General features: G+C 48.1%; 2 protein-coding genes and 1 pseudogene across 6 annotated transcripts in view; 2 read left to right on the forward strand and 1 right to left on the reverse strand.

Annotated features, from left to right (window-relative positions):
* Positions 1-15,243, reverse strand: part of LOC144104023 (uncharacterized) — a 30,406-nt gene extending 15,163 nt beyond the window's left edge. For 2 of the 3 annotated variants that reach the window (XR_013308414.1, XR_013308413.1), the window contains exons 1-2: positions 15,172-15,243; positions 10,121-10,600 (exon numbers count right to left, since the gene is read on the reverse strand). Coding sequence is in view for 1 of the 3 variants with exons in the window: in XM_077636805.1 (XP_077492931.1) it covers positions 10,460-10,600; positions 13,191-13,349 (300 nt within the window). In the remaining 2 variants the exon portion in view is untranslated. Of the gene's footprint in view, positions 1-10,120; positions 10,601-13,190; positions 13,895-15,171 lie in introns of those variants that run through there. The other variant, XM_077636805.1, reaches the window with a different exon arrangement.
* Positions 6,154-8,979, forward strand: LOC144105116 (uncharacterized; annotated as a pseudogene).
* Positions 15,244-15,461: 218 nt separating the features above from the next.
* LOC144104020 (nucleoporin Nup37-like) overlaps positions 15,462-20,539 on the forward strand; it is a 41,522-nt gene continuing 36,444 nt past the window's right edge. For 2 of the 3 annotated variants that reach the window (XM_077636801.1, XM_077636799.1), the window contains exons 1-3: positions 15,462-15,709; positions 16,888-17,013; positions 18,202-18,274. In XM_077636801.1, coding sequence (XP_077492927.1) covers positions 16,982-17,013; positions 18,202-18,274 — 105 coding nt within the window. In that variant the 5' untranslated portion in view covers positions 15,462-15,709; positions 16,888-16,981. The remainder of the gene's footprint in view (positions 15,710-16,887; positions 17,014-18,201; positions 18,275-20,539) is intronic. The other variant, XM_077636800.1, reaches the window with a different exon arrangement.

A 20,539-nucleotide genomic window follows, 5' to 3' on the forward strand; every position in this document is an offset into this window, starting at 1 on the left:
GTGCTCATTTTCCGCACTACCAGTTGTCTAATCACTTTTCACTTCTTACCCGTTTGTAATGGCCTATTCACAGTGAACAACTGACCATACCATCAAGTGCGTGCGTCCAGCTCAGGGTCAGACACAGGGCGTCGATATCAGGAGTGTTTAGCACCACTAACAGTCCAAGCCGTACATCCATCACTTTGTGTGTGCATTCGAACGAAATCTACACCATGACTCCCTGGTCAACATCACTGCCACACAAACGGGTTGAACCGATGGAGGAACACGTGCCACTCTCGAAGCTACCATCTTTCAGAACGAGCCATCCTAGGATGTACTTTGGTGCTCCTGCAACCTATTTCATGACTGCAACTCTTCTCGACCAGAGGATATGCTACAATTTTTCTGAGTATAAAAGGACAACAGCAATCTCTTGAACGAACTGTTTGGCTGAGACTAGTGTTGTGAGACCAATGTAGATAAAATCATTGGTTGTCTCTGCTACTACTACAATTGAACCTCTTTATAACGAAGTTGAAGGGGCCCGGCTATTACTCCTTTATGGCTGTAACTTTGTTAAAGCCAATGTTGATTGAGCCTCCAAGAAGAATCCTCATTCGTTCGTTATATCCATTATTTCGTTATAAACCATTTCGTTATAACGCGGTTCGGCTAAGAAACCGATATTTTCATTCTATGCAAATGAACGAGTGTTGATCATATATTTCAGATGCTTTCTAAATGAAAGTTTATATCAGCAAGCACTTAAGAGTTACACCACAAATTACAAGTACCTCCGTCAAAAAGGATGCCTCTGTGTACCAGACAAGAAGGAACACATTTAAAGGGAGATGCGCGTCGAAAAAGTGAGTTTTCCGAGTAATTTTACAGTTTGAGTTTTTGCCTGTAAAATTATCTTTGGACATTCAGCTACAACTTGACAAAAGATCAAGGCAAAATTTGATCGCGAAATTGGTAAAAAGTCTATTTTATTCAACCACGGTGGCTCGAGAAAGTGCTGTTTTTCATGCAAATCGTCAACTTTCGAGCGCCTGCATCTCGAAAACGGAGCGTTGCCCACGATTGCCGTTTGCTGGGAGAGGTTGAGTAAGCCTTTTTCTCGTAGACAGCGCTGCCTGCAGTTTCGTATCTGGCAGAAAATATTGAGAAAAAAGTAATGTGGATTAGCTCAGCTAATCCAGGATATTGTCATTGATAAACGGTCAAAGCACTCAAAACCAGGTTTAATTAGACGTGCTACGCGTCCAAGACAGCAGGGAGCTCGTGCGAGGAAGACGAAAACCTCTAGCCCCTCGAGGGCGCAAGGCATGGCAAGTCCCATCTAAAACAGTTCGGCCGCGGCATGGCGCCACTGAATTGATTGGGACCGTGGCATTACTCCCCCTCTCTGAAGGGCAACGACTCAGTGCCGCAACAATGAGAAGCACGAAGACCAGGGACGGCACATGTGTCCGGCGGCTGGTGTGGACAGGCCTGAAGTGCTAGCGGGCATGGTACGGCTTCATTCGTGCGACATGGACGACTTCGGGGGTCGGCCGTCTAGAAGAGCGAACTGTACCCTGGGGAAGAACTTCATAGTTCACCTCACTGACTTGGTGGAGTACCTCATAGGGGCCAAAATATCGGCGTAGAAGCTTTTCGGAGCGCCCACGCATGCGTATTGGGCTCCAAACCCAGACTTGTTCGCCGGGCTGGTAACTAACAGCTCGGTGGCGGAGGTTATAGCGGCGAGCGTCGAGGGCTTGCTTGTTCCGGATGCGCTGTCGGGCGAGTTGGCGGGCGGCCTCGGCGTGACGAACGAATTGGGCAGCACCCATAACAGATGAGGTACTACTAGTCGGGAGCAACATGGCGTCCAGCATGGTTGTGGCTTCGCGACCATGCACCAAACGAAATGGAGTGAAGCGTGTCGTTTCTTGCAGAGCAGTGTTATAGGCAAATGTCACGTAAAGGAGTATGACGTCCCAGTTGCGGTGGTCTGCGTCAACATACAAGGAAATCATGTCCGCGATCGTCTTGTTGAGCCGTTCGGTGAGGCCGTTCGTTTGAGGGTGGTAAGCGGTTGTCTTGCGGTGACTGGTGCCCCTCAGGCGCATAACCTCCTGCATAAGGGCCGAGGTGAAGGCCGTTCCTCTGTCAGTTAAAATGATGGCGGGTGCACCGTGACGAGGCACAATATTTTGAACGAAAAAGTTCGCAATTTCGTCAGCGGTACCACGAGGGAGAGCTTTAGTTTCACAGTACCGGCTGAGGTAGTTGGTGGCGACCACAATGTAGCGGTTACCCAGCGAGGACTCCGGAAATGGGCCCAGTAAGTCTATGCCGACTTGGTGGAAGGGGACTTGTGGCATATTATTAGGCTGCAGTAGTCCGGCTGGCTTAGTCGGCGGCATCTTGCGACGTTGGCACTCACGGCAAGTTCTGACGTAACGCTGGACAATTGAAGCAACCCTGGGCCAGTAGTACTTTTGGCATATCCGCGCCAAAGTGCGAGAAAAACCCATGTGACCAGAATATGGCTCATCTTGGCACGCTTGCAGAACTTCGTCACGCAAGGCCGTAGGTACGACGAGCAGATAGGCAGCTTCCTTCGGTTTGTAGTTTTTCTTATACAGAACGCCATCGCGCAAGCAGAATGACGACAGTCCACGTGAGAAGATTCGCAGAGGGGTGACGCAGCGCTTCCTTCAAGATACTCAATGAGAGGCCGTAGTTCACTGTCGTCCCTTTGGTGTTGAGTGAGGACGGACATGGAGATGGCGCTGAGAAAAATAAAATCGTCGTCGGGATCAGCTCAGTTGTCCTCGACAGGAGCATGAGACAGACAGTCGGCATCACTGTGCTTCCTACCGGACTTATAAACGATGGTGATATCGAACTCTTGAAGGCAAAGGCTCGAGCGTGCAAGCTGTCCCAAGGGATGTTTGAGGTTCGCCAGCCAGCAGAGTGAGTGGTGGTCACTGACGACCCTGAAAGGACGGCCATATAAGTACGGGCGAAATTTGGTCACCGCCCACACAACGGCCAGGCATTCTTTTTCGGTAGAGGAATAGTTTGCCTCAGATCGTGACAAGGTGCGGCTCGTGTATGCGATTACGCGTTCGAGACCATCCTGCCACTGCACAAGGACCGCACCGAGGCCGATGTTGCTGGCGTCTGTGTGCAGTTCAGTGGCGGCTGACTCGTCGAAGTGTCCAAGGATGGGCGTACTTCGGAGACGAGTTCGGAGGTCTTCAAAAGCCTTCTGTTGTTTCAGGCCCCAGAAGAACGGTTCGGAATCTTTCGTGAGGCGGGTGAGGGGCTCAGTGATCTGGGAGAAGTTCTGCACAAAACGCCGATAATAGGCGCAGAGACCCAGAAAGCGGCGCACGCTTCGCTTATCGGTGGGCACAGGAAAAGCAGCCACGGCGGCTGTCTTATCGGGGTCAGGGCTAACCCCTTTAGCACTCACGATGTGGCCCAAAAACTTCAACTCTTCGAAAGCGAAGTGGCACTTGTCGGGCTTCAGGGAAAGTCCGGCCGACCGAATTGCTTCGAACACAGCGCGCAGGCGTCTCAGGTGCTCTTCAAACGTATCAGAGAAGATGACAACGTTATCCAAGTACACGAGAAAGGACTGCCATTTCAGATCGGCAAGAACGGTATCCATCATCCGCTGGAAGGTTGCAGGAGCCGAGCACAGGCCGAAAGGGAGCACCCGGAATTCGCACAGACCGTCCGGTGTAATAAAGGCGGTCTTCTCCCGGTCGCGTTCGTCTACCTCGATTTGCCAATAGCCGCTGCGTAAATCTAGAGATGAGAAGTACTTGGCGTGGCGCAGCCGATACAGGGAGTCATCAATGCGTGGCAGAGGATAAACATCTTTTTTTGTGACTTTGTTTAAACGTCGGTAATCAACGCAGAACCGTAGGGTTCCATCTTTCTTTGCTACTAGAACAACAGGCGACGCCCACGGGCTCGTCGATGGCTGTATCACGTCGTCCTGGAGCATTTCTTGAACTTGGCGGCGAATGGCATCACGCTCCTTTGAAGAGATCCGGTAAGGCGGCTGACATAACGACCGCTGGTTGGCATCGACTATAATTCGGTGCTTAGTGAGCGGTGTCTGCCTAACCTTAGAGGTGGAGGCGAAGCAGTCACAGAAAGACTGGATAACGCTTTCAAGGCAGCGTTTCTGATTAGACGGGAGGTTCGGGTTCACGTCAGTTTTTATGGGAGTGGTCGGTGCCTCCACTGATGCCGAGGCTTCAGACAAAGCATGCTGTCCCGCGAATTCGCCGAGTTCTTCGAAATACGCAATAACTGTTCTGCCAGGCAAACACTGAGGTTCACAGCCAAAATTGGTTACCAAGAGCTCAGTCGGCCATTGTTCAGCTCGACAATTCCGCTAGCAACACAGACTTGCCGACCAAGGAGCAGCGACATGTTGGTTTCAGCGATGCCATGAGTACCAGTGATGTTGTCGCAATCTACGGTAACAAACATGCTAGCTCTTGACGGGATTAATACGTGGTCGTCAAAAGACGCGTAACTTAGTCCCGCGCGGCTCAGGATCGCCGTCAACAGGGGGTTGAGTGGAAAATGACATGACCAGCTCCTGAAGGTTGACGACAGCACCGTACTCCCGAAGGAAATCCAAACCAAGTATCAGGTCTTTGGAGCACTCCGGTAGCACGGCAAAGCAACCAGGGAAAGTGGAACCGCAGATCTGGATTCGTGACGTGCAGACGCCAATTGGCGTAACCACATGACCGCCGGCGGTGCGGATCTGGGGTCTAGACCAAGGGGTCGGCACCTTTCTGAGGGCCGTAGCTAGCCGACTGCTCATTACAGAAAAATCAGCGCCGGTGTCCACAAGTGCAGTCACATCACGATTATCAGCGATTACTGGGATTTCGGCAGACACCAGTCGGTCGCAGCACGTCGTCGTTGAGGTCGTCGGGTGAGGTCGTCGTCGGTCGGATCGTAGCCGCGAATTGTCGGGTGGAGGCTCTTGACTTGATCCAATAGCGGCGGCCCTACCCCTGGGGGATGCCGTCTTCAGTTTTCCCGATGTGGGGACGCGCCTCTGAACTGGCTAGAAAAAGATGGGCGGCTTGGCGAAGAAAACCGCCTTGGGGATGGAGAACGGGGCTGGCGTCGCCGCGAGGTCGTTGGCTGCACGTTATCGGACAGATACTGCTCGATGTCCCGCGGCCGTTCTCCGTAGCGTGATCGAGGTGCGTCAGGTGAAAACCCCCTTAAGCCCATTCTGCAGTAGGGGAAGTGGCGGAGGATGTGGCCGGGCTACCCACAGTGGTAGCAGAGCGGCCTATTGTTTAGCGTACGCCAAACGCGCGCTTTGCTCATGGTGGACAGGGGCTCCTGTGGTACGACGGGTACAGCTGCAGTTGGGTACCGCAGTGAAGGCACAGGAGTGACGGGAGAAAATGCTTGACTCACTGGCCCGGGACGACCTAGTAGTCATCACATAGGGCGCTGGCTGCAGAGCTGGTGGCGACTGAACAGCTCGCCGGACTTCATCTCGGACCACGTCCGGTATGGCAGCGACGCTTGCCTGTGGAGCTTCGAAGCGAAGTTTCTCGAGTTCTTCGCGCACCAGGCTCCTCACAAGCTCTCGAAGCTCCTCAGTGGGTAATGACGTGGGCGTGCAGTGGTGAGCGGCTGCTCCACAAGCCTGATGGCCGTAGTGCGCGCCCCGTTCATGCAGAGACTGCTCCATGCTTGTTGCCTCCTTGGCAAAGTCGGCCACCGTTCTTGGCAGGTCACGTACCAGTCCGGCAAACAATTGCTCTTTGACGCCGCGCATTAGGTGGCGGTCATAGCAGGGTCGGCGCGATTGAAGTCGCGTCATGTCCTCGATGAACATGGCGACGCTCTCGTTCGGCTGCTGCGACCTCGATTGCAAGGCGATTTCAGTCTTCTCCTTTCGTTCGCTGGTGTTGAACGTGGCTAAGAGCTCTCGGCGAAAGATCTCCCAGTTAGTGAAGGAAGCTTCGTGGTTCTCATACCACGTCTTGGCCGAGTCCTGTAGTGCGAAGTACACGTTCCGCAATTTGCGCTCGCCGTCCCACTCGTTGAAGCCCGCCACACGGTCAAAGCTGGCCAACCAGTCTTCGACGTCCACAAACCTCTCACCATGGAGTGATGGGGGCAACCGAAGTGTGTGAAGGACCAACAGCGGGGCATTCCCGGAATGCTGACTTGTCTGGCTAGCCGTAGCGGACGTCATGGCCCTTGCTGGTCTTGCGAGTTGGCCGAACTCTGGTTGTAGGCCTCGCAGGCGGCGGCTCGCCTTGTGGACTCGTGTTGTAGCCACACGTTGAGAACTGATGGCAAGAGTGTCCTCGAGGTCAGCGTACATGGATCGTTGCCCGGCTCCTCCACCAAATATCACCGATAAACGGTCAAAGCACTCAAAGCCAGGTTTAATTAGACGTGCTATGCGTCCAAGACAGCAGGGAGCTCGTGCGAGGAAGACGAAAACCTCTAGCGCCTCGAGAGCGCAAGGCATGGCAAGTCCCATCTAAAACAGTTCGGCCGCGGCATGGCGCCACTGGATTGATTGGGACTGTGGCAATATACAAAGCGAAAGATGTCGCCGTTCACTGTGTTCATTGGCGTTGGCGTTGACAATGTTCTAGATGTGATGGTTTTGAGGAAAGGAAGGGTGCGTAACTGGCTCCCTGGACATGCGGACGCCTCATTCGGACGCCTCATTCGTGCTTTGATACATGTGGCGGCAGTGAGAGAGAGATGTGGCCTGAATGCATTAGTGCTGACAGCGTTGTGGCTGACATGCGGCACTGCAGCAATAGCTAGGCCGCAGCGTTCATTTGATGATCAATCTCTCGCGATCAACCATAAACTGCAAGCCACCTCCCAGTGTGGCAGGAAGGGTGTGCTCCCTATCCAGTGCACGGAATGCAATCAAAGCAGGCTTTTGCAGTTGGACACCAAGACAGCCACGTACATGAAAGTGAGACTGAGGTCTCCACTGACCCACGGAGCCGGTTGTGCGCCTTTCCTTTCGTGAAAATGAGCGCCCTTTGCAAAGTTGTCAACTCCAATGAACTCTATGAACACCATCGCTCACTTGTTTTGTTTGCTTTTTCAGGAAAGGAAATGACACAGTAACCATCTCAAATATCTCGGTGGACACTTGAACCCCCCCCCCCCGTAAAGGAAGGGATAAAGGAGGGACGGAAAGAAGAGAAAACAGAAAATTGGAAGTTGGATTTTGAGGAAAGGGACACTGCAGCGCGAACATGGCCAGTGCTACTAGTGGTGCATGTGAAGCAGTGACTAGTGCATGACATCAGTGCTCGGACATACGCGGCTCGCACGAAGCATGTTGTTGACTAGCGTAGTGAAGCTTTTCGCTTTAAAACACGTTTTTCTCGCATGCTCCAGCGGTTCTACTGATCACGTGGTGCTCTAGCGAGGCCGCCATTGCCCCGGACTGATGCGATGCTGTGGTGAAGCCTACCTCCTTCCTTTCCTGCTCTCGCTTTGTATGGCTAGTACGCCGTCTCGATCGAGCTCTACGGCATTTTAGCATTTGTTCGTTCGTCCCAGACAACTAGCAAAAGCGCGATTTCCAAGCTCGAAAGTCGCGGATGAACAACCTGTACCGAGGACGCTGTCGCAAACTTCACCGGAAAACGGCAATGGAAAGCAGTCACCCGATGCCAGCTAGCCCTAATCAGGCCAACGGGCACTCGGACGAGATTGACGCTGCAGTGGACTTTGGGAGCGCCTCGGAGGTGAAGATTGGACTCTTCAAGGAAAGCAGCGTGCGGTCAACATTCTGCGAGTGCTGCGATATGCGGAACCAGCGCGCTTACGGTGCTGGTAAGCGGTGCTGCTTGCCCTACGTGCCGCACCTGTACCCTTGCAATATGCGAACTGGCGGAAAAGCGAAAGGGGCTTTCAGCTTTTCTTGAGCTGCATTGTGAAAAAAGTGAGTGCCCAGCATCAGTGCTTTCTGCTGTGCACACCTCGAGCAGCATTATGCCCTGTGAAAATGTGGATGGCGCCAGCGGAAATCGGGACTATCAGAGTGGAAGCTCTTGCGACAGCTTCGCCGTCAACGTGGTACTGGTGGTGGCTGCGCGCGCGATTGGCATCGGGCACGAACAGTTGTCGCGATATTGTGCTATTCTTGGCCTGCCAAACCCATTACATCACAAGAACTTTACTGCGATCGGCAAGAAAGTTCCTGTTGCGGCCATGAAAGCCGTGGCAGAAAACATGGAGAAGGCCAGGGTTTTCACGAAACAGATGGTGGGTGACACGGATATTGACGTTATGTCTGATGGCCTTGGCAAAAACAGGGCAGCAAGAGCCATAACGGAGTTGGCCCCGCTGTGTCAGTAGACAGTGGTTTGTGCCTCAATTTTGAGGTCCTGTCGAACTTCTGTCTTTCGTGCAGTCGGCACCAAGACCTTGGAAGTGAAGAGGAAGAAATCTGGCAGGCATTCCATGGCCTTTGTGAGAAGAACACTGAATGCTCCTCTCATACCATAGAAATGGAGGCAGCAGTGCAGATATGGAAGCGGGCCCCCCTCACAGGAAACACCACTGCGCTTAAATTTCTAAGTGATGGGGACGGTAAAGCTTTTAGTGCTGTACCTCAGACAAAAGCATATGGCGAAACCTCCATCGAGAAGGAGGATTGCACGATCCACGCAGCCAAGCGCCAAGGCACTGACTGCACTTAGGAAGTCGACGACACCTCTTCCATGTGGTAAGAAGTTGAAGGATACGCACATCCAGAAGTTGCAAAACTACTACTGGATAGCAATCACAAGCAACGGGGGTGACGTCCAGAATATGTATCATGCCATTTGGGCATCATATTTTCACTCCTGTTCTACTAATAATTCTAATAGCCACAAGTTCTGCCCCGAAGGAGTGGAATCGTGGTGCAAGCACTGACGGGCTGAAGCGCTGGAACAGCCTGCACTGGACCACACCCCGCTTCTGACAAAGGCACATGGGCTAGCTTTGCTGCCCATATACAAGCGCCTCACCGAAGAAAAGCTGCTCACCCAGTCCTTGCAGGGGAAAACACAAAACGCAGCGGAGTGCATGAACAGCAAAATCTGGCTGCTGTGCCCGAAAACCAGATTCACTTCCAGGACTGCAGTGGAAACAGCAACTGCCATTGCGGTTCTATGGCACAAAAGGGGACATGCAAGCTTTGAAAGTGCTTCAGGAGCTTAGTGTACTGCCACCAGAAGAGCTTGTTGTTTTGGGCAATTCCTGGGACCAGAGAAGGGTAAAAAAAGGTCACTCCGCCAAACCGCTGAAGCCCAAGTGCATCGCTGTAATATGATGAAGAGGGCGCGCCTCACAGACTGTTCGAGAAAATCTTGAGGGGTCAACTTATGGGCCAGGGGAGTTCTAATGAAATTTGCAGTGTTTGCTTTATATTTCTCTATTTTGAAATAAAGTTTCATGTGCTTTTGTGAAGTTTCTGAAAAATACAGATGTTTGAAACTTTCAAATGTAGTTTTTTCCATTTGTAGTTTTCAGCAATTTTGTTTCATGCAAAATATTTCAAGTACTTTCAATAGTCGGATTTGGACAAAATTTTGCACATAGCCGCTTCGATGTGTGTGGAATGTCGTTATCTGATTATAAAATATCTCCAAGATTCTTTGAAAAAAATTCTGAATATTGTCACATGGTGCCCAAAATATACACTTTGGTGTTCCTGACTTTTTTTAAATTTATGAGCTAAAATGAATAAATTTGAAGTAGATCTCAACATACTACGTTACTAAAGCAACACAATGAGCTATTGCAAGCTGCTCTAAACATACATTTCATTAACAAAAAAGTGTGCACAAAATGCCCTATATTGTGCTCGTGTGGACTCTTACATAAAAACTAATAAATGTATGCTGAAACTAAATGCATATTTGGAATCAGCATTAAAAACTCTATCAGTGGCCAGAGTTTTATAACCTTCGGTTCAATAATAAAGAAGTGTTTTCGAGGAGCATCTCCCCTTAATTAGGCAACCATGAAAGTCCCGACTATGTCTCTATTCTACACAAAATGAGACACTTGGAAAGTTCAGTTTTCATTCCGCTCATGCCCTCACCTCTCAAGCGAGTCGATCAGTGTCCGCTTCAGTGCCGCTTGATCGTAGGCCAAAGCCAGGGGCCTGCAGTTGGGGGGCAGGCTCAGCAGGGGCGGCACGTGTGTTCCTCAAAACGACCTCAGGACTTCGGGGGTCAGGGCGCCACACCCGTGTGCCTTCAGCCAACCAGCCACAGCCGCATCCACCTCTGACCCATACGGGCTGCGCACATCCGCCTCTTCACCAGGTCGGGCCTGGGCCAGGCCGCCTTCGTCGTCACCCTCTATGCTCAGAAATGAGGACGAACAGCTGGGTACGGTCACGCACTAAGCCTGATCCACATGCCAGGCATTCCCAGAGTCAGTGGGAGGAAGGCATGTTCAAACTTCTCCTCCGCCTCCTCCTCCCACGTGGCAGAGCACACTGTCTCAACTGGCCTGCAGCATCTCCACACTTGCATCCAGTCTTATGCAGCGCATCCACCTCTATCACTGTGCAGCCCTGGACAGCAAACAGAGGGTGGAAGAACAAAAAAAACAAAAAAAAAACAGGGTCTGACCAGTGCTAGTCATTTGGTTTGGCAAATAGAAAATTGCCATGCTTAAGAATTCTCTTCCCAGCAGCAAAACATTCCTTTTGTTCACCTGTATAACTCCATCCCTTTTTCCCGGAATGTCAGCTTTTCTTTTTTTTTTGGTTACAAGGTTTGCCTTTGCACCCTTTACCTATATTACATTCTCACCCCATTTGCTGTGTTCTAGCCTGTGTCATTTGACTCTGTTAAATAATAGTTATATTCAGTTTTACGGTGCAAAAGCAACTAAAACTATGATGCACCAAACACAGGGTTAGAATGTCTTATATTAAAGTCAATACCTATAGTGTGTTTGAAATACTGGCTTCCTTAAGAAACCTTAATATAAGTGAAAACTCAACAAGCGCTTGATGTAAAATATTTTTTCTCAGTCCTTCAAGCATTGTACATGAGATTAAAATGAGGTTTACAATGAGTTCACCACCACAAATTTTGCGTTTGAGGTTTGTTTGTTTCGTAAGAAGTTGTGCATGAGGTGTGTGTGCACAATGTGTAGACGACATAAAACAATTTCTTTAAAGCATTCTTGATGTCTACATGATTTCCACTCTAATAAAATGGGCTTTACACAATGTAATTTGTTGTTTACTTGCTTTTCCCATGTAGCCTGCCACTTATTTCTCAATTTACTGTAAATTAATTTTCAATAACCTCTGTGCGGTATGCTCACTTGCTTTATTTGGCCAAACTGTGCCTGTAAAGTGCATGCATCTGCTTTCTTCTCATTACCCACAATTCCAACATGGCTCTCTATTAATAACAGTAATAATAACAACAATCTCTAGCACATTGCTGCCGTCCAGTGGATGGTTTTCCAATAAGCATCACTTGAAAGTTGGCTCCCATCCCATGCACCTCAGTGTCCTTATCTGTCTTTCCAAGTTGTTTGATCCTGTGCTATCTCACCAGTTTGCCTAATGCTGAGACTTTATAACTGCAGACAAAATATTTTCGATGATTTTAAACACACATCACCGCTGCTTCCCTCATCATCTGCATAGCCTGCTACTTTTAGCTTGAAACGGCATTTCTGGTGTTGCATACTATTCAGTACCTTGTTTCATATAGTGCATTATTTATTTATTAATTCATCAAATTATTAAACACACTCTCACTCTTGTCAGCCCCACAAGGAAGAAGAAAAAACCCAGATGCAACAAAATTCAAACATGGTGTGCACTCAATCAAGGACAAACAATCTACAGGATGCTGGATTAAGACATTTTAAAACCTATCATAGACACACACACATTCTCGCAAGCACCATCTCTCCAGACAACCTGCGTTTTTCACCAGGAGGTGAAAGTAGGTGTTTCTGCTTCCAACCCAACACTATGTCAGCACCATATAGCCCCAAAAAGCCTCCCCATAAATTTATAAATGAAGAATACTCTGCAACACTCTTTGCACTTTCAAACCTCGCCAGGAAGCAGAACAACTGGACGTTATTCCACTTCCTCGCAAACAATTCCCAAGGCTCACGTCACAGTGCATTTCCAATTCACATAACAAATACTTCCCTCCCTCTCCCTCATGTACGGTATGAGACCGGAACAAAAAAAGAGCAGGCTGTGCCCGAGCCAACGGCAGAGATGGATGAGCTGGCACAGAGAAAGGAGAAAGCTTGAACAAGTACACAAAGGAAAAAACCAAGTTGATATAAAACCACAGAATTTAGATAAAGCGAGTATAGAGGCTAACGATGTGTAATCGAAATATAGCTGACAAATGCAATGACACCTATACAATTATTCTGCTAAATATGTATATACTGGCTGCCTACATGCTTTCAAAATATTAAACAGGAAACCAAAAAAGAGTGAGGCCCGTATTGGCTCGAAAATTACGTTTTTCAAAACCAAAGCCTCCTCGCAGCTGCATCCACTCGTGCATAAAGCAGGGAGCTGGACAACTGCTACGTGACTAACCCCAGGAACCAAGCCAGCAGCTGCACTGGACCAGAGGCTACAGGAGACGGAATTATTTGCACAGACCTCGAAGGCACAGCTGGCCACTGCAGCATGTGCAGCAGCGACGGTAAAAAAACAAGGACAAGTAGCAACATGCTCCATCATAACTGATCAAGCTTCACAGTCAACGTGCACCCAACTCCCTTAATACTGCAAAGTAGTAAACTGTGTGGTCTAACACACCCAAAGCAACACGTGAGCCAAGAGGGAATGCTGCAGTGGGGGGCTCCGGAATAATGTAGACCACCTGAGGATCCTCAACTTGCATTGATATCACATAGCACATGAGTGTCCTTAAATTTTACCTTCATTAAAGGGATTATACAATGAATTAAATGTCGCTTGTAAATGTTTTCAATGCTTAGAAATGATGCTAAGAAGCATTCACACCAAGTATGAGACTTCGGAACTCAGCCGGCAATTTATTATGAATTTAAAAAAGTATTTTTTTAAATTCACGGGCTGACTGATGTGCTCGTAGTGACAGATTTTGAGACTAAAATCGTGAAAAAAGACATCACTATACCCATGACGTCAGCAGGCCACCACACGCTGTCATTCGCTGAAGCCGCGGCAGCCACGACGTCACAGGCACACTTTTGGTAGCCGTGAATGACGTCTGGTCGTGCTGCCGCACGAGCACCACGGGCAAGCGCGAGCGAGCCAGGTCACTACTTTCGTGCATATGGTTTCAATTTACCTCCACCGCCTCTTTTTCGGAAGTTGTGGGACCACCCACGGTGTCTTTTTCGTCTGCAACAACAGACAAGAAAAAGAATCCGAAGCACACTGCAATCCAGAAACGCGAAGAGAGACCACGGAGACGCTGCCGATGCTGCTGCTGGGGCGTTGGGTGCGACAACCAGAAGTTGCAAACCGAACCTCAGCGGATGACGTGTTCATAGACGGGGCCCAGTACTAGACCTGTTTTCTTTACTTTTTTCTGGTGCTCTGCATGTACGAGTTGAGGGGGGAGAGAAGGAGCGTAATTTTTAATCGTCTATATCTGGGTTGATATTGATGCTAGCTCAAAAATTCTTGCACTCGGGTGATGAGTGATCGAATGCCAATGTCTCGTATGCTTTATGTAATCTCAATTAATTTATTGCATAGTCCCTTTAATTGGTTGTAACCAGGATCGAACCCACAACCTTGGTATCAGCAGCAAAACAGCGAAACCACTGACGAATACAGCGCACACAAATACACACATGAAAGAAGAACAGACACCACTGTTCCTTTTCTATGTCTGTGTTTGTTAGCAATGTATTCGTTCATCATGAAAGCCAAACAAGCCTAGGAAACCATTTTGACGAAAGAGCCACTGAGATGCCGCAGCGGGCGCCAAATCAATACCAAAGCTGTATTGAGCCAATGCTTGCAAGACTTGCTGTGCTTTCAATAGCTATGATGTGGTCCTTGCTAAGCTGCGCATGTTATCGTGTATGAAGTGCTTTTGAGCAGCGATGCTGCTAGTTTCAAGCTGAGATACCACGAAGGAAGGAATATACACGAAGCCAGCAAGTCATAAAGACAGCCAGCGGATTTCCAAGCAACCCAGTGGAATCTGGTAGGATCAAAAAGCAAGCAAAGGCAATCATCCAGACTTCAAATCAGCCATTCAAAATGCAGCTATGTTAGAGAGAGGCAATCTGTGCTTATGCAAACTCCTCCTCCTGAACCGAGAGAGGACGCAAGAGCGGTTTTTGCCAGCCCCTGGGTAGTGACTGCAGCAGGAGGAGGTTCGTCTGGGGAGAAGGGAAACAATTCAGGATATTTTTGTTTCCTGTGCCGCTAACAAAGCTTTGAGTTGCGTGATGACTGCAGCCTAGCACATACTCTGATGCGAGAATGTGCTGAATGATTTAAACACCATGCTTCCATACTCAAAGTTTAACTATGGCCAGATTGACCAGGATAGAAGGGTGAATGTTAGCACAGAACCCCAACACCACACATAAAACTGGTAGGATGTCTAAATGCCCGCCTAGGAGAATATGAGCGCCCCGTGAAACCATCTCCCGGAAGCACGATGGTCATACGTGGGCTAGCTTCCCGCTAGCTTCCCGACCAACCAACCAACACTAATGCCGCAGAAACAGCTGATGCCCCGACTACATGCCCGTCGTATTTCACGGGCCGTCGAACTACCGCCAGCCCACTGACAGGCTTGACCACGTATGCGGGTCGTTATCCGGACACTGAATGCGTCTCTTCCGCCCAGGAAAATGAAATGCGTCTAAACGATGCGACGCAGTCAGTTAGTTGCCAGCGGGTACCGTAGCAAAAGGCAAAGTGGCATCGCTCCGATCGTTGAAAAAGAAAAAAATAAACAGTTGTGGGAGCTCCCCCAGAACAGCCGAGAATTGGGCCTAACGGCTGGGAACACGGAGGCGACACCGGGTTTCCAATTCAATCGTGAGACACCAAATGTTAGGGAAAAACGACAAGCGAGGCGACGGTCGAGATGACACGGGCGTGCAGCTCAGCTACAAAGAGCGACTCACCCTTGGTCAGGCTGGAAAAGGCGCAAATATCTGACAGTTTCGAGTTAAGCGCGCGAAACAGACGAAAACGAGCCACTAGAAACTGATGTCGAAGTCAATGCGTCGCTGTCAATCCTTCGAGTGCGCTGGGGGGCTTTCATCTTCGCTTACAGTCAGTTTTATGACTCAAAGTAGTTTAAATGTTATTATTATGTTACTGTTTTAGATGTCTTGCTGCGGTATGATTTGGTACACTTTGCTTGATACGCCCTTGGAGATGCTCTGATATCCGCAGTGTGCGGGACATCACCATTACAAGGCGGCCTCTACATTCTTGAATTTGCCGCTTGCTCGGGATTACTCGTGAAGCTTTTCGCTCGCTTTCAGACATTAAGATCAAGCTGAGCCCGTAGAGAACGCCGTGGATTTGGACCATGACAGGATATTATCTGTACAAGAAGACGTCAGAGCCGTCGCTTTCTGCCCATGCAAGTGGAAGTCGTCTCTGCTGGCAGTCGGCACGACATCATTCGTGACAGTGTTCAACGTCAAGTTGCCGGTGAGTTCTCTTGTTGTCACGTCCTCATCTCGACGGTCTCCGTCGTACCATTGGCAATGAAGGCGATGGGAAAATCGTCGATGAACAGAAATTAAGCCAAATGACGCAGCGTCTCCTAGGAGCTGGCAGCCTGGGTAATTTTCATTTTTGCACGCAACAGGTGGTGCGTTTACTAGGTGCCAAGTTACTTTTTGACTTCGTATATTCTACTGGATCTTTAGTTCAGTCGGAAACAACATAAAAAGGGGCAGGGGGCATAGCAATAACTGAATGAATGAATGAACTGCTTTTAAAGAAGTGGACGGATCGAGTTCTTCACAGCGATGTTCCATGAAGTGACCAAAATTCTCTCATTTACACGCAGAATTCTGTATTTCAGGCAATTTTTGCCGGCCGGAGCTTGAAAATTCCGTAAACTCGATAAATTGAGACGATTTATGTTCTTAAAATTCTCTGACACTCTGCAACAATTCTCTTTTTGCCCAATTTTACTCTTCAAATTTCCAGAAAAAGGGAAAATAAAATTCCCCTAATAGAACGTCACTGGTGCTGCGCCGCTCGCGCTTGGCGCGGTATGAATGTCCTGGTAACACATGCCCATGATTTTCGCAACGAGACAAAAACTAAAGTACTGGCTGTTTCGTGCGCATAGGTAACCACATGTACAGTACTCACGGATTGAAATAGGACATTCGGAGCGCTAGCCTTGCAGTGCCACGCAGGCATGTGGTAAACCACAGGCCGGCTGATTGGCTACTGGAAGGAACAATTCTGCTTTGTAGATGTTCTCCCTCTCACGCCATACCACAATGCACCACCTTGGTTCCATGAGCGTCTACGGGCGGCGCTCCATGAAGCGACGGCCACGCGCTCCGAATGTCCTATTTCAATCCGTGAGTACTGTACTTACTCCAGCTCTTGAGACGGCCAGATTTTAAAGCAGTTTCGCCGTTTGTGTGAATGAACAATTATGACCCTTCATTCCTCCAGCAGTATTTTCACTCCTGTGGCAGCCAAGTATTTTTAACTGGGCAGAGACCACGAGAGTCTTAAGTTGAGTTAATGCTTTATAACTGGGTCAGAAATTGTAATCCTTAGCTGAGAGGTGCTTCTTTCCTACCAACATAGTGGTCGGTAAAGAACTACGTCTTACTCGATGCATTCATTTCACCTTGCAGGATGAAGAACCTCTAGCTGAACACAATCGAGGCAAGCATCGTACGCAGATTTAAACACGATGCCCCCGTCCAGTGCATCGCTTGGAGTCCCAACATGTTTCTCGTTCTGCAGCCTGTCTGGATGAGGTGAGGGTTGGGCTCTGTATTACTGCGTCAGTTGTGATAATTGCGGCACAGAGGGTGCATCTAGTACATTTTTTCTGTGTAAACATCATTGGCGATCGTCTATGTAAAAACTGAAAGAGTAATAGGATTTCTGATTAGGGCGGTCCTGCACTTTAGTTCCTTTCAACACTCTTCAAAGCTTATCGTTCATTCTGCAACTCCACAGTAAGGAGACTGCCCAACTTGTCAGTGCGGGCATAGTCATGCAATGCTAGGAATTAAGGTTGCATGACAGGGCACAGCAGAAGCCCTGTTTGTGATGTTATAGCACAGAAATAAGGCTACGCATGAGGCAGTGAATAGCTCTTATGTCAGCAAAAAAAGCAGGCTGATGTCCGATGTCTTTTCCTTTTGCTTCATCAGAAAAACTACTGATGAAGCAGAAGGCAGTAATTTTTTTTTCTCGTGGTTCACTAAGTTTAACCACTGCTCTTTTTCCAATGTGTGTCTTCAGTTGATGAGGGAGCTTTTAGGCTACATCCACGTGTTCACTGTTGTAAATGACTTTAGTTCTGAGACTTCTATATTTTGTGTCCATTTAGATCTGTCTATCCTATTTGGTAGCTCTGTAATTTTTTATTGCTGAGAGTTGTTGCATATTCCTGTCTTAATCTCTTCACATTTGTGGAGTGGCTCTCTGCATATCATAGGGCCCATTTGCAAGTTTATTTACACCTATTGTGTCTCACAATAAATTAATGGTTTTCTCATTAGCAGCTGCTACACTTTATTTGGCCCGGCAAGGTCAAATTTGTAAAATCACAGGTCTCTGGTGGAACGACAAATTTATTGCCAACGTTTGCTTTCGGTTTTTTGGGGTTTGACATCCCAAAGTGACTGAGGCTACGAGGGACGCCGTAGTGGAAGGCTCCGGAATAATTTCGACCTCCTGGGCTTCTTTAACATGCACTGACATCGCACGAGCCTCTAGGATTTTGCCTCCGTCGAAATGTATCCGCCGTGGCCGGGATTGAAGCTACGTCTTTCGAGTCAGCAGCCATGCACAGCCAACCACTGAGCCACCGTGTCAGCTAGTTATTTCATGTGTAGGCAGCCAAACAAGCATCTTATTCACAAGGCGTTATATATGGAACCAGGAGGGCATTTTTTGTTATTAATATTTCATCGCTAGCATCTTTGTCGTTTCAGGTTCGCAACAGCAAGCATGGACAATGAGGTGTGGCTGTTCTACTCAAACCTGAATACAGAGGACGAGATGAAGGTGGGTTGCGCAGTTGAGCTCGGGTTTAGTTTCAAACTAAGAAAATCATGCTGCAGACTGAAGTCATGGAAGACAGCATCTTTATTTACCTGTGCAGCATGCATACTGCCTGAACAACGAAAAGAAAAAAACCTTTTACGAGAGCCTTACTCACTTTTCTCTGGCATCACACAGTGCATGGTTGCCTGTGGAGCCATACATGTGTGAATTTTGAAATGAGGTACGTTCCTCCTGACACGTTTTATGCAGTTGCCCCAACTGCTAAAATTAGAACGACCGTCTCTCTTCCTTTGCCTTTGTACCTTCAGTGGCTGGCTGTGACAACTTTAGCAGACCACCTGATGTAAACACACAAAATAAGCACTTTAACTGTACAAAGACCCTGACAATGGTACACAGACCCCAAAGTCAGGGACTTTCATTGTGCCTAGTAAAATTAGTTTTTTTTCTTCTCCCAGAGCAACTGTGCATTCTGGGTGTACCAGGTTGTTACTTGAGTTTGCAGTGGCTCATTGATGCAGTTTGACATGACTGCTGACATACATGACTAAGGAAAATTCTCATTGTATCACATGGTTTGTTGGCACTAGGCACTAGTGATAGGTTGTGTTTGTAGAAATATTTAATATTGAACTTTCACATGCCAAAGCCAAACTATGAAACATGATGTAGTGGGTGACTCCAGGTTAAAGGACCACTCTGGACAAACATAATTTTCTGGGTTATAGGCAGACTACCACATTCCAAAAAAAGACTACTCTCATTAGAAATAAATCTTTTGTAGCTAGAAAAGAGAAAAAATTGTTAGTGTGCTAGCTTGGTTAAACCTATTATAATGCAAAAGCATTCCCAAATCGGCAAGGTCAAATTTTGGCAATGGCTTCGGCCAAATTTGGAGGCTGCCATCGTATAGGACACAATCAAATATGGTTGGAGGTAACTGTGTGTTGTGCTTTATCTTTAGCTTTTAAATTTCAACTTTAAACGATCCATGTGACAAGATTCTTGGTCGGTGTTGGTGACCACAACAGTGCTTTCACTCTTAAGAATTTAATGCACGTGTCACCACCCTCGGCCATTTTCTCAGGGAAATTGCAGTGATGTATGAATTTTAACCGTAGATCTCCGAGGATAGCCTGCACTGACATTCACTTCCAGGCAGCAGTTACAATATTTTTAATTATTCATGCCACGAGTTTGAGCTGAGTAGTGAGCTAAAATTATATTCTGAAATCAAATTTTCATAGCAATAAATGCATCTTTTGCTGCTGGACAAGCATCACCAGAGGCAGAAAAGAACAGAATCAATTTAATGGAGAGAATAATTGGATGAGGTTGTCCTCAGTGCCTGTTTAATTCTGGCCATTTGAAGTTCTTTAATGTTCGTTGAAATCCCTGTGCACAGCAACTATTGCACTTCACTCCAATTGAGATGCAGACGTATGAAGAGAGAGCTCATGCCTTCGAAGTCAACACATAGCTTCCGTCTGAATTCTTGCCTTTTGGGAATTCCCAGGGGCTTTTTTCTACCTTGTTAATTGGATTGGACTTCAAGGTACATGTACTCTTCTGTGCCTTATTTAATTGTGTCATGCAGTGTCCGCCACACCACTTACATTGTGAGCCACTCTGTAGTCTCTGATGGCACAACATATTTCTGCTCATTCGTTCGATACATTTCAGCAATGGAAAGATAAAAAAAATGGTTTTATGTTCTCATTATTCTGCATGCGAATGAAAGGCAACATAAATCAGTGCAGTGAGTGCATGACATGGTCGCTTTATTGTCACTGTGGCATCTTGCTGCTATTTAAACCCAGTGTTTTGAGCATCTGCCTCAAATCTGGAAGAGGTGAGGTTAAATTGCAAGTGCCGCCTTGTACCCACCGGTTTTCCATTGTATGTAGGGGTCTCCCTTGCCTGGTGCTGAGCTTTTCTGCATGAAGTACCTCAGACCTTGTGTTTTTGACCCCATCTCATGCAGACCAAAAACACAGTAGCCATGGCACTGTGGCCAAGCTGCCTTTGGACCTTTAAAAGAAAATGATTGTCATTTTTTTTATGTGTTAGCATTAATACTGATGATTCTCAAGGTCTGTCCGTCGTGTGTTGCGTGATGCCACTGAGTGGAATGCAGAGAAGAGGCGGCACGGTGGCCAATGATGGAATTGGAGTGGGGGAAAGAACAGTGGGGAGAGGTGGGTGGATAGGGTGGCAAGTGGGAGGGAGGACAGTGACCCCCTAGCACCTAGTAGTATATGGGCT

The sequence above is a fragment of the Amblyomma americanum genome, chromosome 9, assembly GCF_052857255.1.
Source record: "Amblyomma americanum isolate KBUSLIRL-KWMA chromosome 9, ASM5285725v1, whole genome shotgun sequence".
In the NCBI taxonomy this organism is placed as follows: Eukaryota; Metazoa; Arthropoda; class Arachnida; order Ixodida; family Ixodidae; genus Amblyomma; species Amblyomma americanum.